Source organism: Pongo abelii, chromosome 16 (genome assembly GCF_028885655.2).
Source record: "Pongo abelii isolate AG06213 chromosome 16, NHGRI_mPonAbe1-v2.0_pri, whole genome shotgun sequence".
Taxonomy (NCBI): Eukaryota; Metazoa; Chordata; class Mammalia; order Primates; family Hominidae; genus Pongo; species Pongo abelii.
In genome coordinates, this window is record NC_072001.2 from 75517819 (window position 1) to 75534477 (window position 16659).

Sequence of the window (16659 nt, forward strand, 5' to 3'; positions counted from 1 at the left end):
AGGCAGCATCCTATGGACCCATGACCTTGCCAAAAATGTAGAAGAACTTGGCCCATCTTTCTCCCCATCACCCACCAGGCCCTGCAGATTCTACCTCTGAAGCATGTTTGCTTCTCTTCCTCCATCTCCATGTTCACTGCCATTATCTCAGCCCTTACTTCTAGTCCTTTCTCTGCTTAAGCTCCTCAACAGTTCTTTCTCATCTTCAGGATAAAGTCCAAACTCATGGCCTGAAGACCCTTGAAAACTGGCCCAAAGCTACTTTTCTAGTCTCATTTTCCAGTCTCCTGGACCCTCCCTGCATATAGGTTCTCTACTGTCATTGGCTATCTCTGGAGTAGAACTGCTTCTCCAGGCAGAAAGACTCTGATTGTCTCTCCTAGACTGCGGGGCAGGAATGTTGTCCAATTGATCTCCTTGGATTGAAGGAAAAGCAAAGTCTCCATCTGAGGATTCCTCCTAGCTCCTGGCTCTTCTCTGTATCCCAGACTTTCTCAGAGGTGGGTGCCTCCAAGGTCCCAAAAGCAGGACCATCAAAGCTGGGAGGGCCTCATCACTCAGGCCTCATCTACCTGGGGTCCATCAGGGACTCACCTTTCTGTGGCTGGTCAGTGAAAGCAGGTCAGTAAGGCCGGTTGGCATCCTTGGGCCGCTTTAGCTGGACCTTGAGCCTCTTCATGCCAATTTGAAAGCCATTCATTGCCTGAATAGCAGTCTGGGCACTAGTTGGATTGTCAAAACTAACAAACCCTGGAGGGTATGGGCAAAGAGATTAGCTGGGGACTCTGCCTAGCAGGGCCTCCTTTCTCTCTGACCAGCCCCCTCCTCTTCCAGCCCCCTCAGGCCAGTTCCATCAAACACATACCCCTCCACTGTTTGTGTGGCTACAGAGTCAGGCAGATGGCCTGAGATTCCTAAAGGTGTGATTCTTAGAAGGATAGGAAGCAACTCTGAGTGTGTGTGCAGGGTCAGTGTGTTGATTCGGATGTTTCCGTGTTTTTCCTGGCATGGGTTGGCTGTCTCCCCTCCACAGCTCCCATTCTGGTCCTCAGAACCATAGTTGGAGTTGGAGGGGATCTTTGGTCTCAGAACCAGACTCCTCCTGCCCTGGCCAGACTCCAAAGCTCTGACCTAGCTGGCCAATTCCTGGTGGACACCTGATCGTCCCAGCTAAACCTAAAATAAAGCTCATTCTTTTTTTTTTTTTTTTTTTTTTGAGATGGAGTCTTGCTCTGGGGCCCAGGCTGGAGTGCAGTGGTGCCATCACAGTTCACTGCAAACTCTCCCTTCCGGATTCAAGAAATTCTCCTGCCTCAGCCTCCTGAGTAGCTGGGATTAGAGGCACCCATCACCACGCCCAGCTAATTTTTGTATTTTTAGTAGAGACGGGGTTTCGCCATGTGGGCCAGGCTAGTCCCAAACTCCTGACCTCAAGTGATTCACCTGCCCTGGCCTCCCAAAGTGCTGGGATTACAGGTGTGAGCCACCATGCCCAGCTAAGGCTTGTTGTTGGCCTAAGCTTAGCCCCATCACTGGTTTGTGACCCCGTTTTGTGCCATACATTCAATCTCAGGAAATCACTGCATTATGGAAAGGCAATCATAGGGTCTGTAGGGAATCCTTTATAATCAGAGGTGAGAGAGGCCTAGGGGTAGGTTCTCAGCTCACCAAAACACTTGCTCTGGTTGGTGGCTCGATCCACAAAGACTTTAGCAGAGACAACGGCTCCAAAGGGCAGGAATGTCTGTATGAGTTCCGCATCACCAAACTCCTGAGGCAGGTGATAGATGAAGAGGTTACAGCCTTCGGGGCCTGGAGGAACAGTAGCAGGCTGGTTCAGGGGAAGGACCCTGAGTCCAGCCCCACCAGGCTCTGCTCTCCAGCCCCCAGTCCCTCACCTTCTCTCTGCTGCTGGGGCAGGGCTGAAGGCTGCTGGGGAAAAGCTGTGCTCACTGGGGCATAGGCCGACGGATAGGCTGCTAGAAACAGAGGTGGGAGTGGACAGTGATCCCCAGGAGCCCTTCCCCAAGCAGGGACCCAACTGCCTGGCCGCTTTTGACCAATTCAGCCCAGTCCACCATAACCCTCACCCCAAGAGAGGTCGTTCTGGGGGTAGGAGGGGATGGGAGGATCAACTCCTTGGAACAGCCTAAATCCCCCACAACTCTCCCTATTTCTTTCTAGGGCCCTTCAACCTCCCCCAGGCCGCGTAGCGCCAAGTGAAACCTGCGTAGTGGTGCATCCCAGCGTAGGCCTGCTGCAGGGGGTCAGCCACGCCGGGGCTCTGGGCTGGGGAGAGAGGGGCGCAAGGCCCACGGTGAAGGCAAGCGGGCGAGCGGAGTGGGTAAAAAGCTCAGGGAGTGTGGGAGGTGGACGGCGGCTGTGAGAGGCAGCAGGGAAGGAGGGGGAATCTCTTCCCAGGGAAGCCAGGCCCTACCCCCCCCCACCCCCCGCTCCCCACTCCATTTCGGGGGGATTTGGGCGGAGCGGGGGGCCCACCTGGGTAAGGGGAGAGCCCGTTATTGTAGAGCGTGTCGGAGCTCGGCTGGCCATTGGTCTGGGGGGTCAGAGGGCCGAATCCATTGACCCCGATGGGCGCCGGAAGACCTGGGAGGGTGCCAGGGCCGCTGCCGGGCGGGGTGTTGGCTGCTGATGGCGGAAGAGGTCTGAGAGTCAGGCCGCCGCCCCGCCCCGCCCGGTCCCTCCCAGGCGCGCCCCCGTCCCTGGGCGCCGTACCTGCCGCGGGCAACAGAGGCGCAGCCACCAGGCTAAAGGCCGCCACGTGTTGCATCTGGGCAGCCACTGCCGCCACCGGGCCTAGGCCTGGGCCCTGTGCCGCCGCCAGCAGGGCCGCCTGGTGCTGCAGGATCTTTAAGAGGAAAGATGGGCGAGAGTGGAGGGCCAAGGGGCAGGCAGCTGCCCGTGCTCCCAGCCCCAGGCCTGGCCCACCCACCGGGGCGCCCTCGCACGCAGGTGCCCGGTACCTACCGCCGTGGTGTAGGCGCCGCAGGCCCCTAGCGGCAGTGGCGCGGGGTGGAAAGCGCCCAGGTGGCCGGCCATCTGCTGCATCCGCCGCAGCGCACGCTCCCGGTCGGTGTCCGCCAGCTTGACCACAAGGCTGGACGAGGCGCCCTGGGCAGGGCAGGGGAGGCCGTGGTGACCGGTCCTGACCCTGGCCCCGGCCCGGGGCCGAGCGCCTTTCCCATCAGGTCCTTTCGCGGGGCACCGAGCACACTCGGGGAGGAGAAGCCCGTCCCCACCCCACTGGCCTCACCCTCAGCCCGGGGAACCCGCCCTCACCGCCATGGTCCGGCTGCCGTGCAGACCCTGGATGGCCGCCTGAGCTTCCCCTTGACTCCCGAACTTCACAAAGGCACAGCCTGGGGCAGGACAGAGGGAGCGGGTGGCTCAGGCCACAGGGGCCAAAGAGTTATGTGGCCCAGAGTGAGGAAGGGTTACCCGGAAATCCCGGGGTCAGCTCAGGTCACCTTTACTAGTGCCGTCAGGACTCCGCAGGACCGTGCACTCCTCGATGTGGCCAAAGGGCTGGAACAGGCGTCTGACGTCCTCCTCACCCTGCTGCTTGCCCAGCATCCCCACAAACAGCTTTCGGTCCTCTGGGGACAAAGCCAGGAATGACCTGGGGACCCCAAGTCTTCCTAGACCCCCAAGAGTAGCCTGAGGAACTTAGGAAGGCAGCTCACCAGTCTCACTCTGGGAAGCAGAGGGAGTGAGAAGGCCCTGGGCTTCCAGGGTTGGTTTTCATTGAGGGGCAGGATCTGGGGAAGGGATCTGGAGAAGGGAGCTCAGCTCAGCTTTCCATCAGGAAAACCTGGGTCCTGGGGGAACCCAGAGAGGCTCAGGGCTCCTCTTGTGGGGAGTGATGCAGTCTTGATATCTTTGGCTGAGTAGAGCCCTATATGCATTGTTTTACATGTTTGACCTTTCTGTTCTTAGAGGTTGGGAGACGCTGTTTTGGACTATTTCTGTAGTATTAAGGAAGGGAGTGCTCAGAGAAAGCCTTTCTATTCAGACTGGGTCCAGAGAAGAGAAGTACATCCTTGCTGGTCAGCCTGATAGTGCTGGCTAGAATCAATGCCCCTTCCCGCTCATATCAAGGAGGGATCTGGATTTAGAAATAGCACAGAAAACAGTCCTGTCATCCTACTGCCTCATCTTTAGGCACTGAGCACTGGCATGATGAATCTTTACCCTCTGCACCACATCCAACCTGGATGCCCCTCCCAAAGGCCTACAGAGAGCAGGACCTTGGTTTCCTGAGCCTCCAACATTAGCATTTTCCTTACTACAGTTGCTGAACCCCTGACCCCTTTCCTTAACTTCCACCTCCACCACCCTGTCCCTTCAGCAAGCTTCTGGTGCCCTCTCTGTATCCTTCCCTCTGATTCCCCTGTCCTCTTGCCCTGATGCCTCCCAAAATGTTCATGCTATGAGAGAACAAGTTCTGCCTGTAGACCTGGATTGCCACCAGAGAACCAGTCTGATTCCTCCCTGTGTCCACCCTTTCTATGGGAGTGGCAGAAATGCAGGAAAGGGGCTGCAAGCTGGGCCTGTGTCCCTCGAAGAAAGCTGGAGAGCTGGGGCTGGAAACTAGGGTTTTGTTGCACATCCAGCAAGTTAGGCCTCAGGAACACTCTCTGGGAGCGTGGGGTAGAGGGGTCCAGCCTGCTGTTAAAGTCTGGCTCTTCTCTGCACCAAGGTAAATCTCTGAATTTGGGATGGGGCTTGACCATGTAGGGGACAATACAAGTTGGGAGAGAAGGAGTGGGTAGGAAACTGGTTTCAGGCTTCATCTTCAAGATCTTGGAGTGCAGGAAAACCCATCCTAAATGGTCCTACTCCTTGACCAGTTTGGCTAGGCAGATGGGGGTCCTTGGATTCTGAGTGCAGGGGAAACAAGGCTAGTGGGGGGTCATAGACTGAAGCCTGGGTAACAGCGAAGGAAGAACAGACTGTTCAAAACTGAATGAAGTTAGCAGGGGAGAAATCTCCAACAAGACTATGTGTGTGTCCATATGTCACCCGGGTGGTGTGGGGTTTGGCCTAGGCTGCCTTGGGGATCCTGAAGTGTTTATCTGTCTGACGATGCTATGTCTGTGTGGAGAGCAGGGGCTGCAGTTCATAAGGGGCAGGCAGAATGTGTTTTAGCAAAATTCTGCCCTCTGTCCGGAGAGGTACTACCCGATGATCCTTGGGGAGGGGATGGATAATGGACTTGTGGCTGGAATTCTGATGGAGGAAAGAAGGTCTCACCACTGACCTTCTGTGGTGAGAGTACAACCCGGTGGGTGTGCTTTGCTTCTGGGGGTGTCAGCCACAGAATAGTGCCCTTGGAACAGATCACTGGTTTCCCAACCTTTTGAAAAATCAGTGGAATACATTGTTCTAACATAAATATTAGGATGAAGCTCAAAATGTAAGAGAAAAGTAGAACTGCTGTGACTGAAGCCAGAAAAGGAGGGGTGGAGTTCGTCTTGCTTAATCCTCCCCTAATACTCCCTAGAGGGGCTCCAAGGAAAGCCCTTTGAAATTACTGACCTAGAAGATAGAGAACAGAGTTCCAGCTGTTGTATGAGGGGGGATCTGAGATCATCCTGTTCAGGAGCCTGAGAAGACAGGAAAGGTCTTTCATGAGTCTCTCGACCAATCTGATGGCTTTGCCTTGACATTGGAGAATGGGCTCATTTGGCCAGAGAATCAAACCCCAAAAGACCATGCCATTGTTCTAAGTTATTTTGGGCTGCAGAAGGCCTGGGAGAGGCTGGAGAAGAGTCTAGGGCCTCCATAGTCCCAAGGGGGACTTCACAATGCCCTAATTTGTAGTGGAGCCGTGTCATTGGGTAGGGTCTGAAAAATGGTGATGGCACCCCGATAAGATGTCATACCACATGGACCAGAATCCAGGTAGCCCTGTGTAGGAAGAGAGACATCACAGGCTGAGATAGAGCCCATAAGACAGAAAAGAGGTTTGTACTGACAGTGGTGATCTGATCCTTCATCTGCTCTGCCTCTTGTTGCTTTTTCTGCTGATGGTGGTCAGTTGAAACTCATGTCCTGGCCCATGAAATTTTCCGATCCTCTTTTCCAGTGAGAATCTCACAAGTTAAGAATTTTCAGCAGGGCACAGTGGCTCACGTCTATAATCCCAGCGCTTTGGAAGGCCAAGGTGGGCTGATCACTTGAGGTCGGGGGTTTGAGACAAGCCTGGCCAACATGGTAAAGCCCCATCTCTACTAAAAATATAAAAATAGCCAGGTGTGGTGGCACATGCCTATAATCCCAGCTATTCAGGAGACTGAGGTGGGAAAATGGCTTTGACCCGGGAGGCGGAGGTTACAGTGAGCCGAGATTGTACCACTGCACTCCAGCCTGGGTGACAGAGTGAGACTCCAACCAAAAAAAATTTTTTTCCATTTCCCTGTCAGGGCACTGACCCTATGGATCTGGACTACTGGGGTGTACAGAGTTTGGAATGGAAATGAGTATCTACCATGGGGTGGGCTCTAGGCTTCTGTTTCCCAGGTATCACCTTAAATCCCAGTATCCTCTTTGCCACTTCACAGGGACCTTGATTGTGTTTGACAGGAGGATAAGCTGGATCACAGTGGTCATGAGCCTCAGGTGACCCAGAAATGGTGGGATACGTTTCTTAAGAGACCTGGCCAAAGAGAAGTACATGCTGGACCCCTAAGAGTAGCCCCCCAAACCCACAGATCTGAACATTCTGATGGCTGATCATTGCCTCCGAAGAGAGATGATGATGGGATGTAGCCCAAATAATTCAGTTTCCTCTAGATCAAATTCTATCATTTGGGTAAAAAGCAGATGCTACAAGAGGCAAGTCAGAAATGTCTGAATAAACATGAGTGGTGGGTAGGATCCTAGAAAGATGGGAATATCAAACATGGACGCTCAACCTTCCTGGAGTGGAAAGAATTAGAAGGCAGCATCAGCGTAGAGTTGAGACATAGTTGGAAAGCCATATGGTTGAATGGTATAACTGCATTTTCCTGTTGGAAACCGATGTATACTTCTTGATCTTCTATCAAATGCTTTTTTTTTTTTTTTTTTTTTTTGAGACTGAGTCTTGCTCTGTCACCCAGGCTGGAGAGCAATGGCATGATCTCGGCTCACTGCAATCTCCTCCTCCCAGGTTTAAGTGATTCTCCTGTCTCAGCCTCCTGAGTAGCTGGATTATAGGTGCACACCACCATGCCCAGCTAATTTTTGTATTTTTTAGTAGAGACAGGGTTTCACCATGTTGGCCATGCTGGTCTCAAACTCCTGACCTCAGGTGATCTGCCCGCCTAGGCCTCCCACAGTGCTGGGATTACATGTGTGAGCCACCACACCCAGTCTCAAATGCTTTTTGAATCCAAAACAAGTGGCTTAGGCTCCCAGAGGCCCATCTCCATGAAGCTGCCTTGTGCAGCTGGTCATATAGGTCAGGGATTCGAATGCAGCAAATGATGGGGTTGACATCCCAGTAATCATAGCAGAATCAGTCCAGACTACTTCTTCAGAAAGGGCACCAGGATGCTGTTCAAGGAAGGAGCGTCTGCCTCAAGTTGCTCCAAAGAAATTCCTGAGGTGTTCAAGTTTCTGGTTTCTAGGCCACTCACACCAAATCACCTCCATGTTGGTGAAATGTAATGATTGTAGGGACAGTGTAGGGAAAGGTCCAGCCTTGGGGTACCAACTACCACACACATCCTAAAAATACTGGTCCATTTTTCAGTGTAAATGCCAACCCAGAAAGTCTTGCTGGTGGCAGTAGTTGTATTACAGCAAAGCAACTCTCTCCTGATACTCTTAGTGACGACTGCAGCATAAGAAGCCACAGGGAAAGTGACAGAAGGAAGTAGCCAGGATGAGAAGAGTCTCCTGGCCAGATGTGACAGGCATCAGGAGGGACTTAAATTCCACACACAAAAAAACCTGTCAGAACAAATAACCCAATTCAGCAAAGTTGCAAGAAATAAAATTGACACACAAAAATCAGTTGCGTTTCTACACACTAGCAATGAACAATCTGAAAATGAAATGAAGTGAAAGCAAAAGCCAGCACGGTGGCTCACGCCTGTAATCCCAGCACTTTGGGAAGCCAAGGTGGGCGGATCACATGAGGCCAAGAGTTCGAGACCAGCCTGGCCAACATAGTGAAACCCTGACTCTACTAAAAATACAAAAATTAGCCAGGCATGGTGGCATGTGCTTGTAGTCCCAGCTACTCGCAAGGCCGAGGCAGGAGAATCTCTTGAACCTGGGAGGTGGAGGTTGCAGTGAGCTGAGATTGCGCTGCTGCACTCCCGCCTGGGAGACAGAGCAAGACTGTCTCAGAAAAAAAAAAAAAAAAAAAAGAGAGAGAGATGAAAGCAAACACTTCTATTTGCAATAGCATCGAAAAGAATAAAACACTTGGAGGCCGGGCATGGTGGCTCACGCCTGTAAACACAGCACTTTGGGAGGCTGAGGTGGGCGGATCACCTGAGGTCAGGAGTTTGAGACCAGCTTGGCCAACATGGCGAAATCCTGTCTCTACTAAAAATACAAAAATTAGCCGTGTGTAGGTGGCAAGCACCTGTAATCCCAGCTACTTGGGGAGCTGAGGCAGGAGAATCGCTTGAACCTGGGAGGTGGAGGTTTGCAGTGAGCCGAGATTGAGCCACTGCACTCCAGCCTGGGTGACAGAGTAAGACTGTCTCAAAATACATAAATAAATAATAAGATAAAATAAAATACTTGGGAATAAACTTAACCCAGGAGGTGAAAGACTCATACACTGAAAACTACAAAATGTTGCTAAAAGAAATTAAGAGGCCAGGCGTGGTGGCTCACGCCTGTAATCCCAGCACTTTGGGAGGCCGAGGCGGGCAGATCACGAGGTCAGGAGTTTGACACCAGCCTGGCCAACATAGTGAAACCCCATCTCTACTAAAAATACAAAAAAATTAGCCGGGCGTGGTGGTGGGTGCTTGTAATCCCAGCTACTCAGGAGGCTGAGGCAGAATTGCTTGAACCCAGGATGCAGAGGTTGCAGTGAGCCGAGATCACGCCACTGCACTCTAGCCCAGGTGATAGTGCAAGACTCTGTCTCAAAAAAAAAAAAAAAAAATTAAGAAGACACAAATAAATGAAAAGACAATCTGTGTTCATGGATTAGAAGACTTAATATTGCTAAGATGTCAATACTACTCCAAGTGATCTACAGATTTAATGTAATCTCTATAACCTCCTAATGGCATTTTTTGCAGAAATAGAAAAATCCATCCTAAAATTCATATGGAATCTCAAGGGACTCCAAATACCCAGCAATCTTGAAGAAGAAGAACTCCCTGTTTTCAAAATGTATTACACAGCTATAGTAATCAGCACTATGGTACTGGCATAAAGATAAATATATAGACCAATGGAATAGAACAGAAATCCCAGAAATAAACTCTCTTACATATGGTCAAATGATTTTCAACAAGGGAGGCAAGATCATTCAATAAGGAAAGGACAGTCTTTTCAACAAATGGGGTTGGGAAAAATGGATATCTACAAAAGAATGAAGTTAGACTCTTACCTTTCACCATATACACAAGATTACCTGAAAATGGGTGAGTCCTAAATGTAAGAGCTAAAACAATAGATGTCTTAGAAAACTGAGGGGAAAAAGATTTCATGACAGGATTTGGCAATGATTTCTTGGATATGACACCAAAAGCACAGGCAACAAAAGTAAAAATAAATAAATTGGACTGACTATATCAAAATTAAAAGCTTTAACAAGGATCTATTGGAGGGCAAAAATAAAAAACTAAAAAACTTCTGTCCATCAAAGGACACAACTAACAGAATGAAAAAGCAACCTCTGGAATGGGAGAACACATTTGCAAACAACATATCAAGATTAGAGGTTAACATCCAGAATATATAAAGAACTCATACAACTAAATAGTAACAACAACAAAAAACACCAAACCTTCTATTTAATAATGGGCAAAGGATTTTGTATAGATGTTTCTGCAAAGAAGAAATACAAATGGGCAACAAGCATAAGAAAAGATGCTCAAAATGACTAATTATTAAGGAAATGCAAATCAAAACTACAATGAGATATCACCCACCTCACACCGATTAGGATGACTGCTATCAAAGAAACAGAAAATCACAGCGTTGGCGAGGATGTGGAGAAATTGGAACTCTTGCACACTGTTGATAGGAATGTAAAATAGTGTCGCTGCTATGGAAAGCAGTATGGCAGTTCCTCAAAAAATTAAAAATAGAATTACCATATGATCTAGCAATACCTTTTCTGGGAATATATCCAAAAACATTGAAAGCAGGGTCTTTTCAAAAATTAATCCATAATTTTATTTCAATTGACCAATAATAATTGTATATATTTATGGGGTACAATGTGATGCTTTGATATATGTAGACATTGTGAAATGATTAAATGGAGCTAATTAACATATTCTTCACCTTGCCTACTTATCACTTTTTTATGGTGAAAATGATTGAACTGTATTAGCAATTTTGAAATGCATATTGCATTGTTATTAACTATAGTCTCCATGCTATGCAATAGATCACTAAAACTTCATCCTTCTGTTTAACTACAACTTTGTATCCTTTGACTAACATCTCCCCTTTCTCCATACTGTAACCCCCCTGCCGCCCCTAACTTCTGCCAACCACCATCCTACTCTCAGCTTCTATGAGCTCCTTTTTTAGGTTCCACACGTAAGTGAGATAATGCAGTGTTTGTCTTTCTGTGCCTGGGAAAACAAGATCTTGAAGAAATATTTTGTACACCCATATTCATAACAACATTAGTTACAATAGCCAAAAGGTTGAAGGTACCCAAATATCCAACAGATGAATGGATAAACAAAACGTGGTATATACATACAAAGAACTATTATTCTGTCTTAAAAAGGAAGGAAATTCTGACACATCCTACAACATGAATGAACACTGAAGATAGGCTAAGTGAAATAAGCCAGTCTCAAAAGGACAAATACTGTATGATTCCACTTACATAAGGTATCTAGAGTAGTTAAACTCACAGAAATAAATAGAATGATGGTTGCCAGGCTGAGCGAAAGGGGGAAATGGAGAATCATTTAATGGATACAGAGTTACTGTTTTTGCAAGAAGAAAAAGTTCTGAGGATTGGTTATACAATGTGAATGTACTTAGCTCTAGTAACTGTACACCTAAAAGTGTTATGACAATCAGCTTTGGGTGATCTGCTCTGAGCCAAGCCTAAGGAAAGCACCTCTCATTACCTTTGTGGGTAGAATGCATTTCAGGAAGTGAAGAGTTAATGTGAGGAAAGTGTCAAGTAGCACAGGTGAAATCTATCCAATCTTAGTTGGAAAATACTTTTTAGAATTAAATTCATCTAAGGACCAATAACAGGTATGACTGTCAACTGACTGTGACAGAACAGTTGTTGCTAAGGTCTATTCCTGATTTAGGCCACAGAATATGTCCCAGTACCATGAAATTCTGAAAATTCTACCACGAAATTCAGTTTTGACTCAAAGATTAGTTGTTAAATACTGAATAAAGTGGAATCCTAGAAAGTACTTGGAAAAGATGGCTCTGCTAGTGAGATAGTCAGATATGCATATATGTTTATACTCAAAATCCAGGCTGACATCTAATCAAACCCTTGCAAATTCAGGCAGAAATTACTTAAGCAATTATAGGATAGTGATAGGAGGGTTAATTGGATAACAGATAATTGGCTTTTGAGCTGAACCAAATTGCAAGATTGAAAAACGAGATGCCTCAAAATATATTTTAAAATCCTCAGAGAATGTTTTAAGTTTGAACGTTAAAAGAAAATAACTGAAGTGGAAAGAGTGCATGGATTGATTACCTAACCCATTTCCGTACCTTAGGCATCTTGGATACATAAATATTTGCTGAGTAAAGGATACAGCCAAGTTGAGAAGTGGAACAAGCAGAGCAATCACCGTTGTGATTTATGTATTGATTCTATGCTATGAAATTTGAAAGAGGAAAGAATATACAATTCAATAATTTTTAATATTTTGCTTTAGGACTAAAAAATACTTTTCCTATAAGATCGGTACTTACAGTTTAACTTATTGGTGTTTCCAAAGTACAGAAAATGTTAAGTGAGGAAAAATCAACTACAGTCCCTATGCTGAACAGCAAATAAAACAGACTTATTTAGTTACCATTGTCTGAGGGATTTGGAGATCCTTATTTCTGACCTCATATAATTTGTGGTTAACATTTTAAAAATACGTGAACCTAGGCCGGGCGCAGTGGATCATGCCTGTAATCCCAGTACTTTGGGAGGCTGAGGCCGGTAAATCACTTGAGGTCAGGAGTTCAAGACCAGCCTGGGCAACATGGTGAAACCCCGTTTCTACTAAAAATGCAAAAATTGGCAGGGTGCGGTGGCAGGCGCCTGTAGTTCCAGCTACTCGGGAGGGTGAGGCAGGAGAATCTCTTGAACCCGGGAAATGGAGTTGTACCTTGCAGTGAGCCAAGTTGTACTTTGCAGTGAGCCGAGATCACGCCACCGCACTCCAGCCTGGGCAACAGAGCGAGACTCCGTCTCAAAAACAAAACAAAACAACACAGCAACAACAAAAATACACGAACCTTGAATTTTTACCCATACAAACATTTTAATGTTCATGTTCAAATGCACACAAATGCTGAGGGAAAAGGTTTTTTGTTTTTCGTTTTTTTTTTTTTTTGAGATGGAATCTTGCTCATGTTGTTCAGGCTGGAGTGCGGTGGCATGATCTCGGCTCACTGCAACCTCCGCCTCCCGGGTTCAAGCGATTCTCCTGCCTTAGCCTCCCAAGTAGCTGGGATTACAGGCACACACCGCCAAGCCTGGCTAATTTTTTTGTATTTTAGTAGAGACAGGCTTTCACCGTGTTGCCCAGGCTGGTCTCGAACTCCTGAGCTCAGCCAATCCACCCGCCTCGGCCTCCCAGAATGCTAGGAGTACAGGCGTGAGCCACCACGCCCGACCCTGAGGAAAAAGTTTTTGACACTATGTGTATTTAATGTATGTTAGGAGATAGTTTCATTTTAGAAAGTTAGATGCATTTTCCTTTAATAGTGTACTGCTCAATGTGTAGCCGCCACACGATGTAAAATATAGGCCTGGAGTGTGGAGTATAGGAACAGCGTGGAACTTAGCTACGGAATTTATGCAAGCTCACTGGAATACATTAAAAGGCTGCTATAATATATCCACAAAGACCCAGATGCACCTCTGGTACTCTGAGAAAAGTGTCGCCAAGGCTGTGGGGGATGGCCATGACAGAAAAGGACCTTGACATCTTCCACCAGGCAGATCCTGGTGTATTGCTAATATTAATTGTATTGTAGGCATCGAATTAACAAGTGTTACCAATAACTATTAAAAGTAATACAACAGGGGCCGGGCACGGTGGTTCTTGTCTGTAACCTCAACGTTTTGGGAGGTCAACGTGGGAGGATCATTTGAAGCCAAGAGTTTGAGACCAGCCAGGGCAACAAAGTGAGACCCTGTCCCTACAAAAAATAAAAATACAAAAATTAGCTGGGCATAGGGGCATGCACCTGTAGTCCCAGCTACTCAGGGGGCTGAGGCAGGGGGATCACTTGAGCCCAGGAGTTCAAGGCTGCAGTGAGCTATGATGGTGCCACTGCATTCTAGCCTGGGCAACAGAGTGAAACACTGTCTCTAAAAAAAAAAAAAAAAAGTAAATAAATAGACAAATCAGTAAATAAATAAAAATCATAAAATATACAATATGTATGTTGGTTATTTCAACCACAAACCTCATGTTTATTGATTAAAAGTAAGACTACTACTACACTGTTACATCAAAAGTCAAGTGACAGAAGATAAAGTAGCTATTTTTGTTAAAAAGCTAGGTTGGGCGTGGTGGCTCACACCTGTAATCCCAGCACTTTGGGAGGCCGAGGCGGACAGATCACTTCTGGTCAGGAGTTCAAGACCAGCCTGGCCAACATGGCGAAACCCCGTCTCTACTAAAAATACAAAAATTAGCCGGGCATGCTAGTGGGCACCTGTAATCCCAGCTACTCAGGAGGCTGAGGCAGGAGAATCGCTTGAACCCAGGAGGTGGAAGTTGCGTTGAGTGGAGATGGCGCCACTGCACTCCAGCCTGGGCGACAGAGCGAAACTCCATCTCAAAAAGAAAAAAAAAAAAATGCTCATGTGTGCACAATGTAATCCTCCTTTATGGCAGACGGAAAAAGAAGCAATTGTGATAGGTTTGGTAGGCTCTCACAGTGCTGGTCTATTTTTAAAAATTAAACATTTAATATAATTAAAATGAATTTTTTTTTTTTTAAGACAGGGTCTCATTCATTCACCTAGGCTGGAGTGCAGTGGTGCCATCTTAGCTCACTGCAGCCTCGAACTCCTGGGCCCAAGTGATCCTCCTGCCTCAGCCTCCCGAGTAGCTGGGACTAAAGATGTATGCCACCACACCCAGCTAATTTTTGTATATTTTTTGCAGAGACAGGGTTTCACCATGTTGCCCAGGCTGGTCTCAAACTTGTGAGCTCAAGTCATCCTCCCGCTTTGGCCTCCTAAAGTGCCGGGATTACAGGCACCAGCCCACATGCCCAGCTGTAAATTATTTTATTAAATCATGGGAGTCTCATCCATTTAAGGTTACCTACCTGGGCTCCTGTAGTATTTGAGCTGATGATCCCTACTTGATGGGAAGAAAAATCATGCATAATCCCTTCCAGAAGAAAGTGGAAGGTTTTGAAATAATATGTTGGCCTTGATATCCCTTAGATTGTTTTCATTGACATCAGTACTCTTATCAGATAAAGAAACCATTATTAACCAATGGTCAACTAAGGGATTTAATTTCAGGAATAATTTTAGAAGACACAGGCTCACTGGCGTAAATATATCTGGTCAGGTGTGACCATTGACTCTGAAGGTTTATAGAACGTTTGAGGTCACAGATATAAGACTTAAATGGGACAGGCTGTTCCATATTGTTGCCAAATGTTACACTGTAAAAGCAAAATCCAATACCATTTTAAAAAGTTGACTTTCTTTTTTTTTGAGATGGAGTCTCGCTCTGTCGCCCAGGCTGGAGTGCAGTGGCACAATCTTGGCTCACTGCAAGCTCCACCTCCCGGGTTCACGCCATTCTCCCGCCTCAGCCTCCGGAGTAGATGGGACTACATGCGCCCGCCACCATGCCCGGCTAATTATTGATTTTTAGTAGAGATGGGGCTTCACCGTGTTAAGCAGGATGGTCTTGATCTCCTGACCTCGTGATCCGCCTGCCTCGGCCTCTCAAAGTGCTGGGATTACAGGTGTGAGCCACTGCTCCCGGCCAAAAAGTTGACTTTCTAAAGCATTAGGTTGTGTTAAAATTCAGCAGAGGGTTGAACTCACTTTAGAAGAGATATATGATAGCATTGAAGAAAATACATTTTGATTAGTAATGATTATCTAACACAGATCTGTTAGTATTAAAATACTTATAAATTGTAAAGGCCCAACTGTTCTGCAAGACTGGGTACACAGGCCTCTTCTCTCCTGAATATATAGTAGGGAGCAGGGAGGAATTGAGAGATCTGGTCATCCAAACCTGCAAGAAGGATTATTCATGGATGCATTTGGAGTGTATGCTTCTTGAGAGCCACCACTTGTCCAGAAATATCTGTGTAACACAACTGCTAAATTATGAGTTCTGCTGCCAGGCAAACCTCTTTTTCAGCTAGATTTGCTTTTCCTGTTCTTTTGAACAGGTGTATAGGTGGAAATGCCATATGTGCAGAATTTGTCAATGATGTGACACCTGCAAAGTTTATACAAAAATGTGGAAAGAAAATTCTACAACTCAAGCTGATGTCATTGCTTAGAGCCCAGACCACCAGAACACATCGACCAGGCCAAGCAAAAGCACTATCAGCATGGAGGCCCCCTTTGTGCGGCTGCCCAAACACTGACAAGATGTAGTGGACTCCATACAGCAGGAGTGCCCTAGCATTGTGGACTTAGTTCCTGAACAAGACTCCAAATTGCACCACGTTCTTCTGAGCTCTGGGGCCTGCGGACATGCTCTTCCTCTGCCCAACATACTTGCTCCCTCTCTCCTCTTTTCTCTGACTACTTCCTATCCATCCTTGAGGTCTCAGCTTAAATATTACTCCTCTGGGAACCCCCTTTGATCTCCCAGACTGGGTTAGGTGCCCCTTATTTGTGTCCCCACAATTCCCCCGGACTTCCCCTTGAAAGCAGTGATCACACGGAATTGTGTTCCCTTGTTTACTTGTCCATATCCTCTCATAGCATCCGTGCTTCATGAGGCCAGGTACCAGGTCTGCTTTGCTCACATCTGTATTCCTGCTGTGGAGTAAGTTGCTCAGAAGATGTTGGTTGTGTGGTTGAACCTGTCTGCTTCACAGCTCACTCACATACTCTTAGTTGGCTTCTCAGCTGTGGGACTGGCTCATGGTTGTGGGCCGGGCTTAGTAGATGGCCAAAAATGGCCTTGGTGCATAAAAGAGTTTCCCAAGAGGCAGAGATTCTTGGGTTACATGAACATGAAGTTTTGCATGCAGCCTGGAACATCTCAAAAACCTGACTGGAAAGAATAAAAA

At 47.2% G+C, this 16659-nt stretch overlaps 1 protein-coding gene across 15 annotated transcripts in view; it reads right to left on the bottom strand.

Annotated features, from left to right (window-relative positions):
- The window catches only part of CELF6 (CUGBP Elav-like family member 6), a 39056-nt gene that overhangs the window by 5680 nt on the left and 16717 nt on the right, over window positions 1-16659 (bottom strand). For 3 of the 15 annotated variants that reach the window (XM_024232484.3, XM_054532859.2, XM_054532860.2), the window contains 9 exons: window positions 3489-3617; window positions 3301-3380; window positions 2989-3132; window positions 2737-2869; window positions 2500-2649; window positions 2227-2289; window positions 1899-1979; window positions 1669-1812; window positions 595-750 (listed from right to left, as the gene is read on the bottom strand). In XM_024232484.3, coding sequence (XP_024088252.2) covers window positions 623-750; window positions 1669-1812; window positions 1899-1979; window positions 2227-2289; window positions 2500-2649; window positions 2737-2869; window positions 2989-3132; window positions 3301-3380; window positions 3489-3617 — 1052 coding nt within the window. In that variant the 3' untranslated portion in view covers window positions 595-622. Of the gene's footprint in view, window positions 1-594; window positions 751-1668; window positions 1813-1898; window positions 1980-2226; window positions 2290-2499; window positions 2650-2736; window positions 2870-2988; window positions 3133-3300; window positions 3381-3488; window positions 3618-5281; window positions 5378-5559; window positions 5628-10133; window positions 10329-16659 lie in introns of those variants that run through there. The other 12 variants (XM_054532851.2, XM_024232486.3, XM_054532855.2 and 9 more) reach the window with 11 other exon arrangements.